General features: G+C 37.0%; 1 protein-coding gene across 1 annotated transcript in view; it reads left to right on the top strand.

Annotated features, from left to right (window-relative positions):
• Positions 1-23,465, top strand: part of SLC12A2 (solute carrier family 12 (sodium/potassium/chloride transporter), member 2) — a 92,160-nt gene that overhangs the window by 25,040 nt on the left and 43,655 nt on the right. Inside the window, exons 3-10 of the mRNA XM_005875835.2 lie at positions 1,187-1,262; positions 1,569-1,664; positions 8,262-8,401; positions 10,104-10,214; positions 12,368-12,476; positions 18,801-18,928; positions 19,045-19,129; positions 22,347-22,498. Of these exons, the coding sequence (XP_005875897.1) occupies positions 1,187-1,262; positions 1,569-1,664; positions 8,262-8,401; positions 10,104-10,214; positions 12,368-12,476; positions 18,801-18,928; positions 19,045-19,129; positions 22,347-22,498 (897 nt within the window). The remainder of the gene's footprint in view (positions 1-1,186; positions 1,263-1,568; positions 1,665-8,261; positions 8,402-10,103; positions 10,215-12,367; positions 12,477-18,800; positions 18,929-19,044; positions 19,130-22,346; positions 22,499-23,465) is intronic.

Genomic DNA, 23,465 nt, shown 5'->3' with positions numbered 1-23,465 from the left:
ACAGAGAGGAAGGGAGAGAGATAGAGAGTTAGAAACATCGATGAGAGAGAAACATCGATCAGCTGCCTCCTGCACATCTCCTACTGGGGATGTGCCCGCAACCCAGATACATGCCCTTGACCGGAATCGAACCTGGGACCTTTCAGTCCGCAGGCCGATGCTCTATCCACTGAGCCAAACCGGTTTCGGCAAGTAAACATATTTTTAATTTAATCATATTATACTTGATTAGCTCTAAACTGTATTTTATTGCCTTTTGGAAATTTCACATATTGTCACCTTTCAGTACAGGTGACAGGAGCATCGGAATCAAGCAAGCTGAGCAGGCAATAGAGTTGAAATATGCCTGTTTCCTTTTCTGCTACCCCCAATACCTTTTGATGAGAAATGTATAGAAGTTACAGGGAATATAATAAAAGGAAAATCCTTTTCTTAAGTGTTGGGGTCACTTCAGTAGACAGTTATAGGCGACTAAGGTTTAGATTTACTTCTGTTTTTCTGTGTTTGAATAGCCACTAAGGATCTGATTAGAGTAGATAAGCTAAAATAAGCTCATTGGAACTTTGAAGGCACTTAATTGGAGTTGTATTAACAACTTTAGGGGAGGGGTAGAGGGAAATCCCAGTTCTGGTAGTAATTTTATTGCCTAGCTAATAGAGTAAATGTGAAGGTCTAAATAGTTTAGTTTGCCTATTCTTAGATTTTAGTATTTTAGAAGACTATGCTCTATGAATGAGCATAATAAACAAAGATATGTGAACAATTGGCATTTTGTGTTGATAAATATATAAAACTTAAATCTGTAGAAATCATGAAATGAGGATGTTATAAAACAAACAAAAATTAAACTTACATGGATTGATAAAGGGGAACATGAACCACTTTTTTTTAAGGATAAGTCTACCTACTTTGGTTGCTTCTGCTGCTTCAGATAATTGTGATGGGTATGTGTATATATAGGTTAATACACATAGTCACATATTATACTTACATTAGCTCACATTTAAGTCCTCATTAAGCTCTTTTAAAAAACTGTTAAGGAAAAGGGTGGAGTAAGAGTTATATTTAAAAGGACTTTCTACATTTTAAATGTAGGTATTCTACTTTTGGCTAGTTTAGCATTTATTGCTGTATCATACTTGATTACTTTTTTTCATCTATGAATTGGCCTCTTTTCCTTTCCCAGGTACGTTGCATGTTAAACATTTGGGGTGTGATGCTCTTCATTAGATTGTCATGGATTGTAGGTCAAGCTGGAATAGGTAAGTGAAGTTACATACTTCTTGTTTCATTTGAGAATGAATAAACAAAAGTAGCTGTGTGCGTGTCTAAGCTCTGAACTTCATAAAATACAAGCAACTGGAATCATTTTAAGCTTTGTTCTCCTTTGTATAAGGTTATTGTTTTAATGTTACTTTTTTTCCTCATAATTCTCATTTGATTTTTCTAAAATGGGATAAAAATAAGTTTATTATTACGAAATTCCACATAACTGGACTAATCATTTCTAAATATGGCAGGTTAAATAAGGTGTAAGTTTTCTCAGTCCCTTTTCTTCTTCTCTAAAGGTCTGTCGGTCCTTGTAATAATGATGGCTACTGTTGTGACAACTATCACAGGATTGTCTACTTCAGCAATAGCTACTAATGGATTTGTACGAGGAGGTAAATTCAGTCTTTTCACATCATTGTCATCAGATTACTGTTACTAAAAAAATGAGATTTAAATCTTATTATTTTTTTACCTTTAAAAAGCAGCATATTGGTCTATATAGACAAGAAAGTTGCTACTAAGCACTTTCAAACTAGTATATTTGAATATAAAATTTTATATTGACCCAACATGTATGCTTTAAGTTTTTAGGGTGTTGAATGTATTTGGTAGCAAGAATGGAGCTTCTAGCTAGGTTTCTTCTCCACAGGGCTGCCCCTTGTTTCTTCCTCTTAGGCTTTAGCCCTTGGATCAATAGAGCTAAAGGATCATCTTGCATTTGGTCTGTATTGTACAAGTATAACCTAATTCCTTCTCATTGAAGGAAACAGGCACAGTTCTTTCCCCATTATCTAACAACTTTTGTGAGTTATACGTGGGACCCTGAATTCACATCCTCAACTCTAACTATCTTCTGAGGTTCCTGAGGCCTCTTTCATTGGAGTTCACAAGATCTGTCTAGTAAGATTTTACCCTCCCCAGGAAGAGCACCCAGGAGACCAGGAGAGTGGCCATGGAACCCCTATGAACAAGAAGAAAAGAACTCCATTTTTCAAACAAAGCTCATCATCCTGCTAGAGAAAGGAAAAAGAAATATGTACCAGTTTCTGTAAAGTTATCATAGCAGATCACCTGAGAAAAAGATCAACCTGTTCCATCTGCCTCCACTATTTTTCAGATCTGTATTGGACATTATATACACACTAGAGGCCCGGTGCACGAAAATTCGTGCACTTGGGGGGTCCCTCAGCCCAGCTTGCACCCTCTCGCAGTCCAAGAGCCCTCAGGGGCATAAGCTGCGGTCTGGCCTCCCTCTGCAGGAGGTGACTGGCAGGCTGATCAGGGGATAGCGCCGGCCGAGTGGCCAGCCCCGCCCCCCAATTGCCCCTCTGCTGCTACCGTTGGTTGCCACCCCCTGATCGCCGTCCCCTCCCTCTGCCTGCTAGCACCCACCTTGGCTGGCCTGGCGCCACCCCCTTGATAGCCCTGCCCCCCCGCTGACCTGTTATTTTGCCGTTTGGTCACTGCATATTAGGCTTTTATTATATAGGATAATTTCTTATTTATCTGTATTCAGTTTTGGGTTTTTTTTTTGTGTGTGTGTGTGTTTTTTGAGAGAGAGACCCAGATTGAGTGTTTCATTTCCCCCCATTATCTTCATATTTCTTACTTACCAGAGGATTCAAATCACTGTTGTCCTCAGGGAAGCTGGTAGCTCACATCAATATGATTATGACTATGCCGAACATGAATCACTATTTGCTGAAGTTCCATGTGTACATGAGTCTGTATTGAGTGATATTTGAGTGTAAGATGTGTATGTATCCAAAGAGTTATCAGGTAATACTGCAAGTTGCTTTTTGGCTTATGTACTGGATGCCCCGTGTTTCATTTCTTTCTGTTACTATTGGGGAAAAGGAGTGGAAGGAGAAAGGGAATGGGATATTAGCTACTTGAGGGAATCAGAAAATCATCAAATAATTTCTCTGTTAGCTCTTCAAATCTAGGTTGTGAGCCTCAAGGGGAATGGGACATGAAGCCACTGGCAGCATGAACCCTGGACAGTTTTCCACATGAATCCAAATTTATGGGAAGTATCGATTTTCCTGCATTATGACTAAAAACCCATTTCGTCTTTCAATACTACCAAAAGTTTTCATATATATTCACAAGTATATCTCAGAGACTGTCTAGTCCTCTGTCCTGAAATACTAAGGAAGTATGAGAACGTGGCGTGTGTCCCAACAACTTATCATATGTTGCAGTTTTGCCTGCATTCCCTCAAAATGATAGAATCAGCTCACTAAGGAAGAAACTACAGGGAAAAACCCATTGGATCATACAATTCAGAATTCTTCTGTTGTTTTCAGATATTCATACAAATGAGAAAGTAAACACATTTGTTGAAATAATGAAACCAATAGAGGAAAAAAGGGAAAGGCATTAATTTAAAGAAATAACCAAGTACTTGGAAGCTATGCTAGAAGGTATTCATTTTTCACTTGCCAGTTGTTGAATGGACACTTGGCTGGTCCTTTACAGAATATAAATGAGCTGCGTTATCTATATTAAATGTTCCCTGGAGATTCCTTCAATGAATATAAGCCCCTTCTGTCTTCTCTGCTTTATGCACTTGGAGAATAATTAACAGGATTTACTGGTTTCCTGAGAAAACCATATTTTCCACATGGAAGTAAGTAAATATAGACATAAAACTAATGAAATTACATTGCATCCTGAACTCATGATTCTAAATTGAAAGTATCAAGTCAGTATGACTCATATCCAGAAAGGACATATTTCTTAGCTTTGTTCATCCCCAGTAGCAAGGAGCACCCCGAGTGCCCATATTGTGTATTTCTATTAAAGGGAACCTTGGTTGCAGATCTGGGCAGGAAATGCACTAGAGGAGTCTAGACATCTTTCACCTCGGAAAGTAAAGAAGGTAACAAAAACCAATTTCATTTCAAAACTAATTTCATTAGCTTGAAGAAGCTAATACTGACTGAAGTTTTTTTAGTTTAAACAGCAATACTACTACTGCTAATAACTGATTTGGATGAAAACATCTAAAATCCATAAGATCACAAATACAACAAAAATAATCCCATTTTTCACCTCTGAAGAATGCTATGAAATTGATAAAGATAAATGTTGAATAAAGCTTTCATAAATGAAAGTTTCTTTGTCTGAACTCAATGTAACCAAGAAATTAATAAGTGATTTTTTCTTTATATAATTTACATAAGTGAAGAAGGAAAGAGAATTAGAAGATTCCAACTTTGTAAACCCTTTACTCAGTAGGAGTACCTGTGAAATATTGTTTCCCAACAAACTGAATCTGAAATGTATCATGCCTGCAGCTCCAGGAATCATTTTGTAGAATATGCATACAGGGGAGCGAAGAATATATTAAAAGACTAGAGGCCTGGCGCACGAAATTTGTGCACGGGTAGGGTCCCTAGGCCTGGCCTGCGATCAGTGCTGATCTTCCCTGGCAGCTGTCCCCACCCCACCCAGTCACCCACCCCTGGTTCCCCATCGGGCAATTGGAGCCTGCCTGCCACGGAGAGGAACCAAGAGGTTGGCCGTTCCTGCCTGCTCGCCGCCCCGCACACCGCCACCAGTCGCCCTCTGTGTGTGGGGTGACCAGCATGGTGATCAGGGCCCCACCCGCTCACACTTGCCTTGGCCTGGCGCAGCCCGCGTCTGCCGCCACCCACCTGGTTCCCCCGTCCCACCATTGGGCGATCGGAGCCTGCTGGCTAGGGGGAGGGACCGAGAGGTTGGCCAGCAGGCCCCAATCAGGCGATAGGGGCCTGCAGGCTGGGGACAACTCCGGCATTGAGCGTCTGTTATATCTATCATCATTTTTAGTTAATGTTTGTATATGTACAAAATAGGAATCAAAGCCCATCAAGAGTCATGTGGATATCCAGTTACTCTAGCACAATTTGTTAAAAGATTATCCCTTTTTTATTTCATTGCTTTAGCATTTTCGTAAAAAGTTAATCAACCCTAGTTATCCAAAGCCATCTAATAGATTGAATGCAATTCCTATCAAAATTTCAATGACATTTTTCACAGAAATAGAAAAAAGTAACCTAAAATTAATATGGAACCACAAAAGACTCCGAATAGTCAAAGCAATCTTGAAAAAGAACAAAGCTAGGTGTTAGGAAAATTGGATATTCACACGTGAAAGAATTAAAATGGACTCTTTTCTTATACCACTCATAAAAATTAACTCAACAACTATTAAGGGCTTAAATGTAAGCCATCAACCTGTAAAATTCCCAGAAAACACAAGGAAAAAGCTCCTCGCCATTGGTGTTGACAGTGAATTTTTTTTTTATATGACATCAAAAGCACAAGAACAAAAAAGCATCGATGTATTTCTCTCACATCGGATATTTCTCTCTGTCTTTCCCTCTTTCCCGCTCTCTCTAAAGATCAATGGAAAAATATCCCCGGCTGAGGATTAAAGAAAAAACAAACAACAAACACACACACACACACACACACACACACACACACACACACACACACAGAGAGACACACACACACACACACAAAGCAAAAATTAACAATGGCACTACATCAAACTAAAAAGCTTTGGCACAGCAAAAGAAACAACAAAATGAAAAGACAACTAAAAAATGGGAAAAAATAATTGCAAATCACTTATCTGATAAAGGGCTAATATCCAAAATAGATAAGGGGCTCATATAACTCAATAGCAAAAAATAACCAATCTGATTAAAAAGTGGGCAGAACACTTGAATAGACGTTTTTCCAAAGAAGACAGCAAGTTAATGAAAAGATGTTCAACATGACTACTCATCAGGGGGATGCAAACCAAAACCACAATGAGTTAGAGTGGCAATTATAAAAAAAGACTAGATAATAAAAGCTGGTGAAGATGTGGGGAAAATGGAACCCTTATACATTTTTGGGAATGTAAATTGGTACAGCCACAGTGGAAAACAGTATGGAGGTACCTCAAAAAATAGAACCACCATATGATCCATCATTCCCACTTCTGGGTATTTATTAGAAGGAAATGAAATTATTATTTGGTAGAGATGTTTGCACCTATATTCATTGCAGCATTATTCATAGTAGGGAAGACATGGAAACAACCTAAGTGTTCACTGATGGATGGATGAAGAAAATGTGATGTATGTATACTCACACGCACTCACTCGAGAACTATTATTCAGCCATGAAAAAGAAGATTTTGCCATTTGCAATAGCACTGATGAAACTGGAGGGTATTATGCTAAGTGAAATAAGTCAGAGAAAGACAAATACTGTATAATCTAACTTTTATGTATAGGGTGTCCCAAAATTCACGCAAGATTTGAATTTGCGTGAGCATTAACAACAACAACAACAAAAAATAAAAGCCTAATTTTACTTGGTTTATTGAATCAGATTTTAATATCTGTTGCCCTTTGATTTCAGTCCCTTCAATTTGATAAGCATTACCAAGTACCAATTATGGCCCAGGAGCAGGGACAATGAAGATCAATGAAGACCACGGCTTTGCGTATATGCCAGCAAAGCCGTCAAGGCCATTTACCCGATGTGCTATTCCATACATAACCCTACACTGTATACTTTATGAATCAATAAAAAATTTACAATTTTTAATTATAAACCTGTATTTTTTATCAAAATTACTTCTTGCGTGAATTTTGGGACACCTTATAGAATCCAAAAAAGTTGAACTCACAGAAAGAGAGTAGGAAAGTGTGCTACGGGGTGAGAGAAATGGTAAGATGTTGGTCAAAGTGTGCAGATTTCCATTAATAAGAAGAATAAATTCTGGGAATCTAATAGGAAGCATAGAGACTATAGTAAACAATATTGTATACTTGAAAGTTGTTAAGAGTAAATCTTGAATATACTTTTAACAATAATAAAAAATGGTAATTATGTGAAGTGAAGAATATGTTAACTAACCTTATTTTGGCAAACATTTTGTAATGTATATGCATATCAAATAATCACATTGTACATCTTAAACAATGTTATATGTCAATTATATATTAATAAAGCTGGGGGAGGTTAATTGACCCTACATGCGTGATTTTATTTCTGGAATCTATGCTGGTCCTTTATCTATAGATCTATCCTCAATCCAGTATCATGCTATCTTGGTACTGTAGCTTTATAGTAATTCTTGAGACTAAGTTGTGTGAGTCTTCCAACTGTGTGTTATTTTTCCAAAATTGTTTTGGCTGTTCTACCTTTTCATTAAAAATTTTAGAATTACCTTGCCAATTTCTATGAAATATCCTGGTGGGATTGTGATGGGAAGTGTGTTGAATCTAGAGATCAATTTGGAGAGAATAAACATCTTAACTATGTCTTCCATTCCATAATCATGGTGTACCTATTTAGTTCTTCTTTGGGTTTAAGTTGTTCAGTACACAGATCCTGCAAATATTTTTTAGATTTAGACTTAAGTATTTCCAGTCTTTGAGTACTATTGTAAATAGGTTACTTTTTAAAACTTCAGTTTCTAATTGTTCATTGCTAGTACATGGGAAAATGGTGGATTTTTATATATTTACCTTGTAACATGTCTGTATTAGCCTTCTTCAGAGAAACAGAACCGTGTGTGTGTGTGTGTGTGTGTGTGTGTGTGTGTGTGTGTGTGTGTAGATTTATTTGAAGGAAGTAATTCCCATGACTATAGAGTCTGGGAAGTCCAAAACCTGGAGAGTGGGTTTGCAGTCTGTAGGCCCAGAGAAGAGCTGATGATGTAGTTCCAAGTCTGAAGATTATCTGCTGCAGATTTCCTTCTTCCTTGGGGAAGGTCTGTCTTTGTTCTATTCAGGCCTTCAGCTGATTATAGAGGAGGACAATTTTTTTCATCTTTATTGTTGAAAGTATTACAGATGTCCTCCTCGCCCCCGCCATTGATTTCTTCTAGCTGCACTCACACACACACACACACCCCTCCCCCCCCCCCCCCCTCACTGGAGGAGGACATTTAAAATACTAACTTTAGTACTATTCTTTTTTTCCCTTTTCTTTAGGAGGAGCATATTATTTAATATCTAGAAGTCTAGGGCCAGAATTTGGTGGTGCAATTGGCCTGATATTTGCTTTTGCCAATGCTGTTGCAGTTGCTATGTATGTGGTTGGATTTGCAGAAACTGTGGTGGAGTTGCTTAAGGTAATTCACCTTTCTTCTAGTCATTTGTTTCCCAAATCTTTATTGAGGGCTTATATGCCACTCTCCATGTTAGATGCTAGGAAAGCAGTGATGAACACAAAACTCATCCTTCAAGAAGTTCAGTGTGTGAGGTAGACAAAGGAAAATCATTATAGAATGTCAGAAGTGGGTAACTGTAGAGACCTTGGCAACACAAAGGAGGATCAATTGATTTACCATCCAGAAATGGGGGTCGCAGAGGAGTGTCAAGGAAGGGAGTTTAGGCTTCAGCAGGCAGATAGGAGAGTGGGGATGTGGAATGGGGGGAACAGTGAAGAAAGGGAAACAGACCTGGAAGGGTGGAGTATGGTGGGTTAAAAAAACCCCCACTATATTTCTGTATGACGAGTACAAAGTGGCAAGAGATTTAAGACTAGAGAAAGGAAAAAGTATCAAGTCAGGAAGGGTCTTGTTTGCTATTAAAATAGATCTTATCTAGATTGGACTGGGGGACCATGACATGATCAGATTATCATGACGTGACCTAAATAAATATCTGATCACGGAGTAGAGATTGGATTGAGTGATCACAATGGGAGATTGAGACCATTTAAAAGGTTGTTGTAGTTATCCTGGGAGAGGAGATGTGGCTTATATTAAAACAATGATGAGTGGGGCTGGGGAGGTGTAGGTGAATTTGACAGATTTAAAAGATGTTGAATAAGTGAATTGATGATTAATGGGATGAGGGAGACTAAAGAGAAAGAAGGATTTCAAGTTTATACACAAATTCTGAGTTGGGGATTTAGACAGAATGTAATACCATTCACTTGAGATAGAGAACATAGGACAATTTAATTTCAGGTGTCTAATTTGAGGAACCAGAGAGGTATCTAAGTAAAGCTGGCCAGAAAGTAGTTGATATACTGCTCTGAAGTTTACTAGAGAACTTGTTTGGAAAGAGTCATTAGGATGTGTTGAGTTAAAGCAGAAGAGAAATAGGATTTAATATTGTTAAATGATAGGAACCTCAACTGACACAGTTGTTCATGTCAGGGCTATTGTAACTCTTCTTCTGCAGTAGTATGTGGTACAATAGGATATGTAAAATCTGAAAACACTGACATTTACATTGGCATTGCCCTCATCCATGTAGGCTAAATGGATGAATGAAAGGTAGGGCTGTAAGCAAGCAAGCAATATAATCAATAAGAGTTCATGTTCTTTCATTGTTTAATTTAGTATATGTTTCTAATTTCATTGATACTCAATCACAAATACTTGTTTGCTTATAGAATAGGAACAGTGTATTTTGGACTACTGCATGAAAGTATATTCACCTCCTTTTAGGCAAACTAAAAGACTATTTAAAGCTTGACTTCACTAATCAAAATGAATGCAAAATATTTCTGCTATGTACCTTAAGAACATTCTATTAGAACTAGTTATATGATTTTTATTTACTTGTCAGCAATTCCCTTTTTGATATACCACATCTGATTAAATATAGCATTATTAATTTAATCATATTCTTGATGTCATCATATACTTGAATGACACATCAATAGTAAATATTCCTTTTTCATTGGTCTCCCTATTCATTTGTTAAATAGGCCTTTATTCACCTACATGTAAGGCACTGTGATATCTCTAAAATGTTCCAAAAGAAATAAAGACTATCTAAAAGAACTAATATTGCTTATTTATAATTTTCTTTTTCTAGGAACATTCTATTCTTATGATAGATGAAATCAATGATATCCGAATTATCGGAGCCATTACTGTGGTGATCCTTTTGGGTATCTCAGTAGCTGGAATGGAGTGGGAAGCAAAAGTAAGTAATGATATCTCTGGAATATAGGTAAATATTTAATATATGCACTTTTATAGCTTTTATTTTAAGAATGCAATAAATTGTGGTAACATTTTTAGGTTTTAAAAGTTCCTAAGTGGCCTTTTTCAGGGAAATTTATGTATAGGGTTATTTTCTAATTGATAAGATAGGGGATATTTGAAGATAGCCATCAGTTCAGGATCTAGTTAAACACAGTATTTTAAAAATATTTTACTTCCTACCTCCCCTCCAGCCCCTATTGTATGACTTAAATTAGAGATGCTCAGGTTAATTAGGTAGCCCAAATTAAACTGCTGGCTTTATAATTTATTTAAAAGTTCAATTTCAAAAATAAACATAGGGGCAGTAAACTTCAAGTTAGTGCCATTAGGGATTAGAGAAGATAATCTTGTTCCTTGCTTTTGAAATCTTAGAAATCATGACTACCCAAACAGGTACCATTGTTTCGGGGGGGAAACTGCTGAATTCACATGTTAATATATAGGCAAAGCACCCGAATACATATATTTCTGTATCTTTGAGGGACTATGCCATAGTACAGCTCTTGTTTCCTGAATAATGCATATCTACAAAGATACTACTGAGCATCTCAAAGTCACTTCAGGTTCCTTTGTGTTTATAGATGGTATAAAATCACATATTTGTATTGTATATGAGCTATGATAATATTTATCAGATCAAAAATTAGCAAAGTCTGAAAGAATAATTTTTCCCTGGTAGGTAAGTCATTAGTATAAAATTAAATCATTTACTTATACATTTAACAAATTGACTTTACTGAAAAGAATTTCATACAATATAAGTGGTCCTTATTCCCACAGATGACACAGTTTTTCATGAGCATCTGCCCAGTGTTATTGGGAGGTTAAGAGTGGAGGAGAGGTGGGGTGGGCAAAATGGGTGAAAGGGGTCAAAAGGTACAGACTTGCAGTGAAAAATTAATAAGTCATGGATGTAATGTTCAGCCATGGTGACAATCCTATCTAATAAAGAGGGAATATCCTAATTGACCCTCATGCTATGGCAAAGATGGCGGCGACCACAGCCAAAAAGGAGGGAATATGCTAATTGACTGGCACGCATTCAGAGATGGCGGCGCCCAGTCCCCTCACCCCCCTGGCTTTGCTGCTTGCCTGCCTCCGGAGTCCCCCAGTCCCCTCAGCTCCCCAGCCGCCCAGGGCTGGCCCAAGGCACAGGCAAGCCTTGGATGGCGGCTGCCCAGGGCCACCTGAGGCTCAAGTAACCAGGGCTGGCCGAGGCTTGCACTGCCGGTAGTGGCAGCAGCTGAAGTGTGATGGGGGCATCACCTTCCTCTAATCGCCGGGTTGCCTCCAGCGCCTGAAGGCTCCCGGACTGTGAGGGGGCAGGCCGGGCTGAGGGAACCCCCCCCACACACACAGTGCATGAATTTTCATGCACTGGGCCTCTAGTAGTTAATAACACTCTATTGTATACTTGACAGTTGTTAAAAAGAGTATATCTTAAAAGTTCTCATCACTGAAAAAAAATGTATAGCTATATAGTGATGGATGGGACTTCTTATAGTGATCATTTTGCAATATATAGAAATATCAGATCATTATGTTATATACCTGAAACTAATATATTGTTATATATCTGTTATATCCAATAAAACAAAACAAAAAAAGTGAAAGAGGAGAGGTGGTAGTTCGCATGGATTATTCCTTTCTTCCAGTCCCACTGCTACTTGAATTCCCCTCCTGGGTGTTGTCTTCTTTTTATACTTTTCCTTATTTTCATATCGCTGTCACACATTCAACATTGTGTTTGGACTTGGTATAAAACTTGGGTTTTTAGCAAGTATATTGTACTGTATGGTGGAGGGGACAGGAAAGAATGATGCACAGAATGAAAAGCCTATGGTGTTTTGGAATTTATAGTGTTTTATGATTTGTGGGAAGGCATGTGCATCATTAATAAATTTCAAAATATATGGCATCATTCTACTTCTGCCATCATTTTTTTATGGCGTGCCTACCCTGTGCTTGGCATTGTTTGATGCTCTGAGCAAACAAGACAGAAATCCTTTCCCCCATGGAAGTTGTATTCTAGTGGAACTGAATGTACAACATAAGAGATTTGATTTTTATTTTTAATGTTTAAAATTTCAGGCTCAGATTGTTCTTTTGGTGATTCTCCTACTTGCTATTGCTGATTTCGTCATAGGAACATTTATCCCATTGGAGAGCAAGAAACCCAAAGGTTTCTTTGGTTATAAATGTAAGTAAAAAAGCTAGAATATTTTTAAAGGTGTATATTATACCATTCTATTAGTAAATTTAGTACATTTTAGATATTTTGTAATGTAAGTAAGTTTGGTATAATAACTCACTAATTGGCAATTCAATTTAGTTTTGTATACTTATGTATGTTACAATTGGAGTTAAAAAATCATTTTTATTTGTATCTTTCCTTTTCATTATTAGCAACAAAAGGTAATAGAATGTAAAAAAAAAATCAATGCTACTGAAAAAAGATGCTTTAGTTCTCACTAATTTTGGGAATTTGTAAGTGAAAGGTAACTTGTTCTGATGTTGACTTTTTCATTATTTTAGTTGTATTTTAGCACAACAGTCTAAAAGTGTCTGAGACTGAAAGTAACTAGAAATTCAGTTTCTGTGTAATTGCAGTTTTTAAGTTTTTCTACAATTTGCAGTATTACTGTTTTTAAATATATTTTTATTGATTTCAGAGAGGAAGAGAGAGGGGGAGAGAGAGATAGAAACATCAATGATGAGAGAGAATCATTGATCAGCTGCCTCCTGAACGCCCCACACTGGGGATTGAGCCCAAAATCTGGGCATGTGCACTGACCAGGAATCAAACTGTGACCTCCTGGTTCCTAGGTCAATGCTCAACCACTGAGCCACACTGTCTGGGCTGCATTATTAAATGTGTGAGAATTTCCCAGTTTTTGTCTTCTATAACCCTTTTCATTCCACATCTAATTGTCACTACTGGTGAAATTTACTTGTTATTTTTTCCTAAAGGGTCTATCTGTATCTCCCAGCCCCCACCCTTACTCCTTACCCCAGTCCTTATCTTCTCCCCACTTAAATGAGCAATTCTGAACCTATTTGCACAAAATAAAATGAAAGTGGGAAAGAATAGTTGCAGTAGCATCAGAGAAGCTTATTACTTTGGGTGACAAGTCTGTCTGTCTTCAGTTGACAAAGCACTAGGCAGCGGTTCTCAACCTGTGGGTCGCGACCCCTTTGGCGGTCAAACGACCCTTTCACAGGGGTCGCCTAAGACCATCCTGCATATCAGATATTTAAATTATGATTCATAACAGTAGTAACATTACAGTTATGAAGTAGCAACGAAAATAATTTTATGGTTGGGTCACAACATGAGGACCTGTATTTAAAGGGCCAGAAGGTTGAGAACCACTGCCTAGAGCAGTGGTTCCCAAACTTATTTGGCCTACCGCCCCCTTTCCAGAAAAAATATTACTCAGCACCCCCTGGAAATTTATTTTTTTTAAATTTTAATAGCAATTAAACAAAGATATATGTATTAATGTTTCTACCTTTTTCGTAAAATATAGTAAAGAAACGTGTAAATTAGAAACATTGAAGTTTGAAATTATGAAACTATTTATTGAACTCAGAATAGAAAGGTAATACAAAAAAAGTTAAAACAAATGCACCTGTGGCCATCACCGCCCCCCTGGATCGCTGCAGCGCCCACCAGGGTGCGGTAGCGCCCACTTTGGGAATCACTGGCCTAGAGGAAAAGGCCAGATTCTCCTGCATCTTATTGCTGACTGGTAACAACATATAGTCCTTGGATCATATGTGAATAAAACTGGTTTAGTCTATATCAAACTCTGGCTTAGTTGGCTGGGCATTTTTCTGATATGAATTGTTTCAAGGACCTTGCCCATTATTTGTGCCTACTGGTCCTGGGTTGATAGTGTGATTTTTGTTCTGACTACTTGTGCTCTTGCCACCTTCTAAACTGGGCATTAAATTCCTGATTTCCTGGATTGGGGGAAGAGGTGTCTACTAAGCATTCCAGGAGTAAAAGTTTGTAACATTAGTTAGGTAGGTAATTTTCTGTACTTTATGCTCTCATAAATTATCTAATTATGAATGATTTTTATTTAAGTTTTATTATATTATTATGCATGTTTCTGAACATTAGTTTTTGTCACTTTTTTCTAAAGGAAGTATTAAAAGTTATAGTGAATGATTACTTAAAATATTCCTAATAATTAATATATTTCTGTTTATGACTTTAATTGATTTAAGTATATTTTCTAGGCCACATTTTTCATTTCCTTATTTTCAGAAATTTGGCCACTTATAGAAGTATCACATAGTTAGCTAGAATAATAATAATTTATATTATGTTTAAATAGCACATCTGGGCCTATTTCAGTCTGAGATAAATAAATCTAAATATACTTTGGAATGTGACTTTAATTTTTTTGGTGGTTGATACTGCTTGGTTCTCCTCTTGTTATACTAAGGCAGTGTTGGCAGTAAACAGGTTATATTGATAAACTTGTCAGTTCAAATGACTACCTAATAGGGGGATTCATTTTTCCTCTTTTTTTCTTTCTGACACGAGAAGTCTCTCTCCAGAGCCTCTCAAAGGCATTTATCCTTTTACTAGAGGCCTGGTGCACAAAATTCATGCATGGTGGTGGTGGAAGGGGTCCCACAGCCCGGCCTGCACCCTCCCCAATCTGGGACCCCTCAGGGGATGTCCGATTGCCAGTTTAGGCCCGATCCCACTAAACTGGCAGTCGGACATCCCTCTTGCAATCCGGGACCGCTGGCTCCTAACCATTCACCTGCCTGCTGGCCTGATCACCCCTAACTGCCCTCCCTTGCCAGCCTGATTGCCCCTATCCACCTCTGCCTTGCCCCCCACCACCATGGCTTTGTCCGGAAGGAAGGCAGGACGACTGGAAGATGTCCGGTCGACCTGGTCTAATTAGGATATTACCTTTTATTAGTATAGATAATTGACTCTCACTTCCTTGTTTCAAAACTCTCACCTCTATATAAGCTTATGAACTTGCTCTAGTAATTCTCATCCTTGAAATGCTATCTTGTCTTTTATTCTCCTCTAGTTACCACCTCATTTTCCAGTTCCCTTTCATAGACAAACTTCTCACTTATTTATTATTCCAGAATAATGTCAAACTTACAGAGAACTTGGAAAATTGATACAATGAATTCCTTATATCCTTCATCTAGATTCACTAATGATGAATGGTTTTATATTGTCTCTGCCACATTTGTTTTATTACTTCATATGTATCTATTTATTACTACTATGATGGCTAAAACTTTTAAGAGAAGTTGCAGAAATCATGACTTACTTCTAAATATTGTACTTAAGCATTTATCTTCTAAGGAAAAGGACAATTCAAGAAGTTTAACTTTGGCACAATGCTAATATCTAATATATGGGTTGACAAAATTTTCCAATTGTTTCTATAAAAATCTTTATAGTAGCTTTTTTCCCCTTTTCTTTTACTGTTCCAGGATCCAGTTCTCTAAAAAAAATTTTTTTTTTTGCTAATCCTCACCCAAGGTCATTTTTTCCATTGATTTTCAGAGAGAGAGGGAGGGAAGGGAGGAAAGGAGGTGGAGAGAGAGAAACATGGACATGAGAGAGACACATTGATTGCTTGTCTCCCGCATGTGTCCCTACCCAGGCTGGGATGGAACCTGCAACCCAAGTATGTGCCCTTGACCAGAAATCAAACCTGAGACCCTTCAGTGCATGGTCCAACACTCTTACCACTGAGCAACACCAGCCAGGACCAGGAGCCAATGAATGATTATGTATTGCATTGAGTTGTCATGTCTCTTCTTTTTTTTTTTTAAAATGGTTCTTTACATAATCTTCAATCTCCTTGAACCTGAAACAGCTCCTTAGCCTTTGTTTTTCGTGATAGTGACATTTCTCAAGAATATAGGCCATTTGTTTTGTAGAACTCGCTCCAGTGGGTTCATCTGATTTATTTTCATAGATTCAGGTTATTTGTTTTTGCCAGGAAAATAGCATGAACAATATGTAATGCATCACATTAGGAGACACATATTTTTTTCCCTGTCAGTGATGGTTTTAACTTTGGTGACTTAGTCAAAATGGTATCAGAGGTTTCTTTATTGTGAGATTGCCATTTTCTTCTTTGTAATCCTATATAATGAACTAATATGCAAATGGTCATAATGCCCTTAAGCCATAACGGCTCAGACACTCAACACTGGGGAGAGAGGATTGGTGATCAGCCAGGCACAAATGAGCTTGCGAGAGAGGAATGGGAACCAACCAGGCTGTGGCCTGGGAGAGGGACAAGCTGCATGCCCCACGGTCCCTGTGGTCCTGGGCACCAGGGCCTGCCACGTGGTCCCGGGTGCCTGGGGCTGTGGCCCAGGCGAAGCCACCCGCCCACAGTCCCCTGTGGCTAAGGTCAGCCCAGGAGAAGCTGGCCTGGGTCCTGGGTGCCTGCGACTGGCTGGAGGAGGGAATCCTGGGTCCTGGGTACAGGGTGATCAGGCCAGCAGGGGAGCAGTTAGGGATGATCAGGCAGGCAGACAGGCAGGCAGGCAGGTGAGCGTTAGGAGCCAGCGGTCCTGGATTATGAGAGGCAGTCGGATATCCCCTGAAGGGTTCTGGATTGGACAGAGTGCAGGCCGGGCTGAGGGACCACTCTCCTCTCCTCCCCCTCCCCCCCCATGCACAAATTTCGTGCAGCAGGCCTCTAGTTAATAATATGTTGTAGGATACTTGGAGACTGCATAGCCTACTTCCCATCAGACTTTTACCAAATGTTTTTATTTCCTTCATTAAATCCTTATCTGATTTCAGTCTGTCAAGGTGACAACCACATGGTACTAGATCCAGTGTGCAGTATTTTAGTCCTCTGCTTCCCAGCAGCATTACACTTAGTTGTCTCATTCTCCTTGAAATACTTTTGTTTTGATGTCACATTGTCACTGTCTCTATTACTCCTTTTACCCCTTCTCTTCCTATTCTCTAAATGTCAATTGCACAGGTTTGGCCCTGGGCCTTCTATTTATATTCTTTCCTTCGGTGAGGTCTATTCTCATGGCTCCAAATGCTATTAAGAGACTGACATGTTTTTATTCCTGGATTTCTCTTTTTAAATTCTGGATATACATAACTACTTATATGATGTCTCTCCTACATAATCCTTTTCAGACTTTAACATTTGAGTACAGTATGTGGAAAAAGCAAGGATCTCAATGTTCCCTACCTGCCCCTTTACTTTCTAATCTTCCTCTATATTATTCTCCCCTCATAGATTGAACCATTGGAGTAACCTCCTAGTGGGTCTTCCTGCTTCAGATGTTGATGCTGTTGGTCCATTATCCACACAGCATCCACACAAGCCTTAGTAACATCATGTCATTTGCATGTTTCTTAGCCTACCTTAGCTTTTCATTATATTTAGGATAAAATCTAAAATAAAATTTTGCATAGTCTCACCCCCACTGATTTTACCAACCTAATTTTATTCTCCATGTTACTATGATAAGAGCTTTACATTCTTTTAATTCCTCAAAGAGCTAAGCCTTTTGCCTACCTTTGGGCCTTTATAAATGTCATTTCTTATTCCTGGTGTAATATTTTCCCTAATCATCACCTGGCTGATTCTTGCTCAGTAAAGTATCTTTTTAAGTATTGTTTCCATAGTTACATCCTTTAGCCTTCTGTAACCACACTGAATTAGGTTCTCTCATTCTTTATCACAACATCCTGTTTCCATCAGTCTATTTACTGCTATTCGTAATGACTTGCTTCTTTACTGACTGTGTAGCTCCCAATTGGGATTCTTAAGTTCCATAAAGGCAGGAACAATGTCTAGTTTTTTGCTATTCTATTTCTTGATATAACTAGATGGCTCCAGTACAGGACCTGACACACTGATGCTCAAGGATGGGTGGATGGATGAATAAAAGACTGTTAATTTGGTTTAGTGTCAGGACCTATCAGAATAGATGGAAACAGTAGGATTAGTTGAAGCTTTCATTATTGTTGAAATGGAAAGGACCTTTACCTAATTTGCTTATGCTAAAATTATTTGGAAGGCCCAAAAATAGCCTCAAAAATCAAACAAGTTATCACTACAAAATAGAGAAAACTGTACAGATAGTATTTATGTTGGATGTTAAAAAAAAAAAGGTTCCAGATTAGTATGATGTTACTTTGTTTTCCTACCTCCTTTCTTATTTCTTTGACCTCTGAGATTGAGGGATTTATCCACGCTTTGATTTACATTTGGACCAGCGTTAATAATCAAGTTAGAGTTGCTCAAAACTTGATTATGAAGGTACACAAAATAGTAGGAAATGTCCCAGGTCAAATCATCATTTTGGTATATACTGTTCCCTCATATAAGAAAAGAATTAGGTGTGAATTAGGAAATATTCAAGAGTTTATCAGTTACTTGAACTGAAGAAATGTCAGGGATCATGCATACCACTTACTCTTGACCTAATTATTATGGTCTAATCTATCTATTAATTACAAAAAATGTTTTGTTCTCTACAGCTGAAATATTTAATGAGAACTTTGGACCAGATTTTCGAGGGGAAGAGACTTTTTTTTCTGTCTTTGCCATTTTTTTTCCTGCTGCAACTGGTATTCTGGCTGGAGCAAATATCTCCGGTGATCTTGCAGTAAGTACTGTATTGATTTATATTAAAAAGCACTATATTGATTATATATTAAAAATGGTATACATGTATTTATTTTTAAAGGTATACTTAAAAAAAAAAATCTTCTTGTCTTCTAGGATCCTCAGTCAGCCATACCCAAAGGAACACTCTTAGCCATTTTAATCACTACGGTGGTTTACGTAGGAATTGCAGTATCTGTAGGTAAATAGCTTTACATTTCTTTATGTTTCAGAAATTTTAGTTATTTTTCAATTCAGAAATATTTCAGTCAAAAGACATGGTGATGCATATTTTAATTAAAACTAGTTTTAAGTAAACTAGTAAGTGATTTTATCTAGACATTATCTAAACCACCAAATGCTCCTCCTCCAGAATTTAATTATATTAAGTTAGAAAACATATAAAATCTTATCTGCAAACTCTTAAATTTCAGAAATATATTTATAGAAAATATCATTTATATGTAAAAGTGAATGCATTTAACTTTGATCTTTACACATTAATGAATATTTTTGTTTATGGTGGTTATTTAATATTTTCTCATAATCTTATATGAAGATTGTTTCAAGGCCATTAAGTGCGGTGCCTAGCATTTTTTTTTTTTACCATAAAAACTGATTTTGATGAACAGTACATAGTACATTGAATTAAAAAACTTACTAATGTCTTAGTAAATTGAATTAAAATGGTATTTAACCATTTTATTACATTTATGGACTCATAGCATTTTAGAACTTGAAAGGACTTAAGTGGTCAACCAATCTCTAAAATCACTTATAGATGATGGAATTGGAGCTTAGAGATTTCACTACCAAGGATAACTGGTGCTTGCTTTATAGAATTGCTTTCATAGTAAAGTGGGTTTTGGTTTGTTTGTGTTTTTTTAAAATAAAGTCTTTAAAGGCTATTTATAATAGTAGGTTCTTTAAGTAAACATTCTAGTCTAGAAAAAAATTAAATAACTTAATTTACATATAATTTCCATGCAGTGATTAGAGGAATTGTCTCAAATTTACTACACTTTCATTAAAGTATATACCCAGGAAACATTCTTAAGATGTAAGCATTGCTTTTAATGTATAAACTCTAATTCAAATTTTATAGTTAAAGGTTTTAAGCATATTGCAAAAGTAAATCTTATTTTAATACCAATTTAAAGAATCACAAACTCTAAATTCATAGACTATAGAATAAGGTTTCCATAGTATTTCAGTAAGAAAATTTTATTTTTGCTGTATATTCCGTCATTTTTGGGAAGTCCTGACAGAACTGTTTTTACAAACTCTTCTGCTAATTTTCACAAATGTAATCCTATATAATAAAAGGGTAATATGCAAATTGACCCTAACAGCAGAACCACTGGGAATGACTGGTCACTATGACACACACTGACCACAAGGGGGCAGACGCTCAATGCAGGAGATGGCCCCTGGTGGTCAATGCGCTCCCACAGTGGGAGCTCTGCTCAGCCACAAGCCAGGCTGACGGCTGCCAGCACAGTGGTGGTGGCGGGAGCCTCTCCCGCCTCCTCAGCAGCGCTCAGGATGTCCGACTACAGCTTAGGCCTGCTCCCTGCTGGCAAGTGGACATCCCCCGAGGGGTCCCTGACTGCGAGAGGGCACAGGCAGGGCTGAGGGACCCCCTGAGTGCACAAATTTTTGTGCACTGGGCCTCTAGTATTGAAATATCAGTAAATGAGAGTTGGAAATTCTAATAATCAGTATTGTAGCATGTTAAACTAAAATTTAAAAAAGGAATTAGATTTCATTTAGCCTTAAAATCCATAGATAAATCTAATTTTTTAAAAACAAATAAACTATATGCTATTTGTAATCTTACCAAAATATTTTTGTTCCCTTAAAAGTTTCTACCTAGTGTTCTTATATATTCTATACATAAGCTAAAGAAAATTTAGTTTTAATTTCACAAATGATATAAATGATTATATTTCAAGTTAGAAACTAATTTGTTATAGCAGATAAGTGTTTTCTGTTTGTTTCTGACCCTCTAACACTACTGGCCCACATACTCATTTTATTCTGCCTACATTAGCCCTTGGAGCAATAGAAGTAGCCCTTTCTCCCTGGTCTTCAGTGGCTGAACCAGTAAAGATTGCCTCTACACCAGTGATTGTGTAACTAGTTCAAAGCAATGAAGCCTTTTTCTCCAAAACATATTTTGGAATGTGAAACACATAAAACACATAAAAGCATAACTGCTTTAGGCATAGACAGGCCTCCATCCCTATGGTTTCAGAAGTACCTTCAAGGAAACATGGTTTTTCAAACACTGCTCTGAAAGTTAGATGAAGAAATTTAAGAATAAAGAACCATGCGTAGCTCTTGCTGGTGTGGCTCAGTTGGTTGAGTATTGCCCCATGTATCAAAAGGTCACAGGTTCAATTCTGGTCACAGCACTTACCCAGGTTTTGGGTTGGTCCCTGGTCAGGGTACATATGTTTCTCTCTCTACCTCTCCCATCCTCTCTCTCTCTTTAAAAAAGAAAGAAAGAAAAGAACTATGTGTAGTCTGTTTAGTCATTAAAATATTCTTCCCTTTATTGTTCAGTTTTTGCTATAATGCCTTATATCTGATTAGATAGTGTTAAAATGCTTTAAAAGTAAAAATATATGAGGTCTAAGAAACCATTATTACTTACTATACATCATATGTTATTTCAAATAATGAATTGCTTTCTTCAAGAAAACTTTTACAATTTTTATTATGGGAATTTTCAATTTTGCACAAAAGTAGAGAAAATTTTCTAATGAGCCCAATATAACTATTACCCAGCCTCAAAAAAGTTTTCAAGAATTATTAGTACATGGTTAATCTTGTTTCATCTATACCCATTCACTCTGCTCTAAAGGTTATTTTTAAGCAAACCACAGATAACATATATTTTCTTAATATCAGGTTAGACTTATTTGAGACAAAGGATTAAATAGAATTATAATTTATTAATATTCAAATTGTTTTCCTGTACAGAAGAAATTACCTGAAGTCTGATCTTTGATAGGTTTCAAATATAAAGTACTTGAAGTATAGGAAAATGCTTCTGCCATGTGGAACTCTTTCAACACAAGGTTTTTATATTTGCTTAAGGACACATTAACCAAATAGGCCAGGGAATAGTTTTCCTAATATACCATTTATAAACAACTATATTTCACAAGCTTGTTAAGTGTATATGTGTAGATACTACTCTTTGTAAGGTTCCATTTCATTAAGATATTGGGGACAATGATGCTTTCCCAATTCTGTTCCACATAAAGCTATCTTAACTGTAAATGCAGTGTGTGCTAATATAAGCAAGTTTATATGCAGTCAGTATCATAATTTCTTTATGGGTATATATAATTTGAAATGAACATAAACATTAGCTATATTATTTGTTCTCATTGTCACTTGTACTTCAGGTGCTTGTGTTGTTCGGGATGCCACCGGGAACATTAACGATACTATTGTGACAGAGCTAACAAACTGTACTTCCGCAGCTTGCAAATTAAACTTTGACTTTTCTTATTGTGAAAGCAATCCTTGTTCCTATGGCCTAATGAACAACTTCCAGGTGAGTGTTAAATTTATGTTATACACATTCTATATTTATCTAGAGGTAAGACTACTATCAAATCTTACCATTCAGAGTACAGCAGTAACTTAGAAAGGAGGACTGTTTTTATATTATATCTAGATTTTTTTTTTAAAAGACTGTAGGTAACTAATTGGACAAACAGAAAAATATGAAAAGTTAAAATCTGAAGCCATTCAAGAGCAGAAGGACCTCCAAGGGTAATACCAAGAGTATAATATATGTAGTACACTGTTTCAGAAAGGAAGAAAGCATCGGAGGCATCTCACATATGGTTATGTTTGCTGAGCCTATTTCTGGATTCTCTGTCTATTCCATTGATCTGTGTGTCTATTCCTCCACCAATGCCATACATTATTGATTACTGTAGTTATAAAAGTCTTAAAGTCAGATTGATTGATTTTTCCCATTTTATCCTTTTTCACAATTGTTTTAGCTATTTTAGTTCCTTTGCTTTTCCATATAAATTTTAGAATAATCTTATGTTTTTATTCTATCTGCAAAAAACTTGTATATCAATTTGGGGAGCATTGACATATTTACTATGTTGAGTGTTCCAATCCATGAACACAGTATGCTTTTCCATTTACTTAAAACTTCTTTGATTTCTTTCATTTGCATTGTGTAGTTTTCAGAATAGAAGTCTTAAACATATTTTGTTAGATATACACCTAAGTATTTCATTTTTATTTTGAGCATTTTAAATCCAAACTAACTGAAATGAGTTTAGTTTTCTAATTAAAGTATCTCAATTACTTTAAATATAAATACTCCTTTAAAAGTACTGGTTATCTACACTAATAAAAGAGAAACATGGTAATTAGTGTACGACTGCTACCCTTCCCATTGGCTAATCAGCATATCCTTATGCAAATTAACTGTCAGCCAAGATGGCGGCCAGCAGCCATGCACTGAAGCGAACAGGGAGGCTTGCTTGCTCCAGTGA

This window comes from Myotis brandtii, unplaced genomic scaffold (genome assembly GCF_000412655.1).
Source record: "Myotis brandtii unplaced genomic scaffold, ASM41265v1 scaffold470, whole genome shotgun sequence".
Taxonomy (NCBI): domain Eukaryota; kingdom Metazoa; phylum Chordata; class Mammalia; order Chiroptera; family Vespertilionidae; genus Myotis; species Myotis brandtii.
Note: the sequence above shows the minus strand (reverse complement) of the source record. Positions and strands in the feature narration are given on the sequence as shown.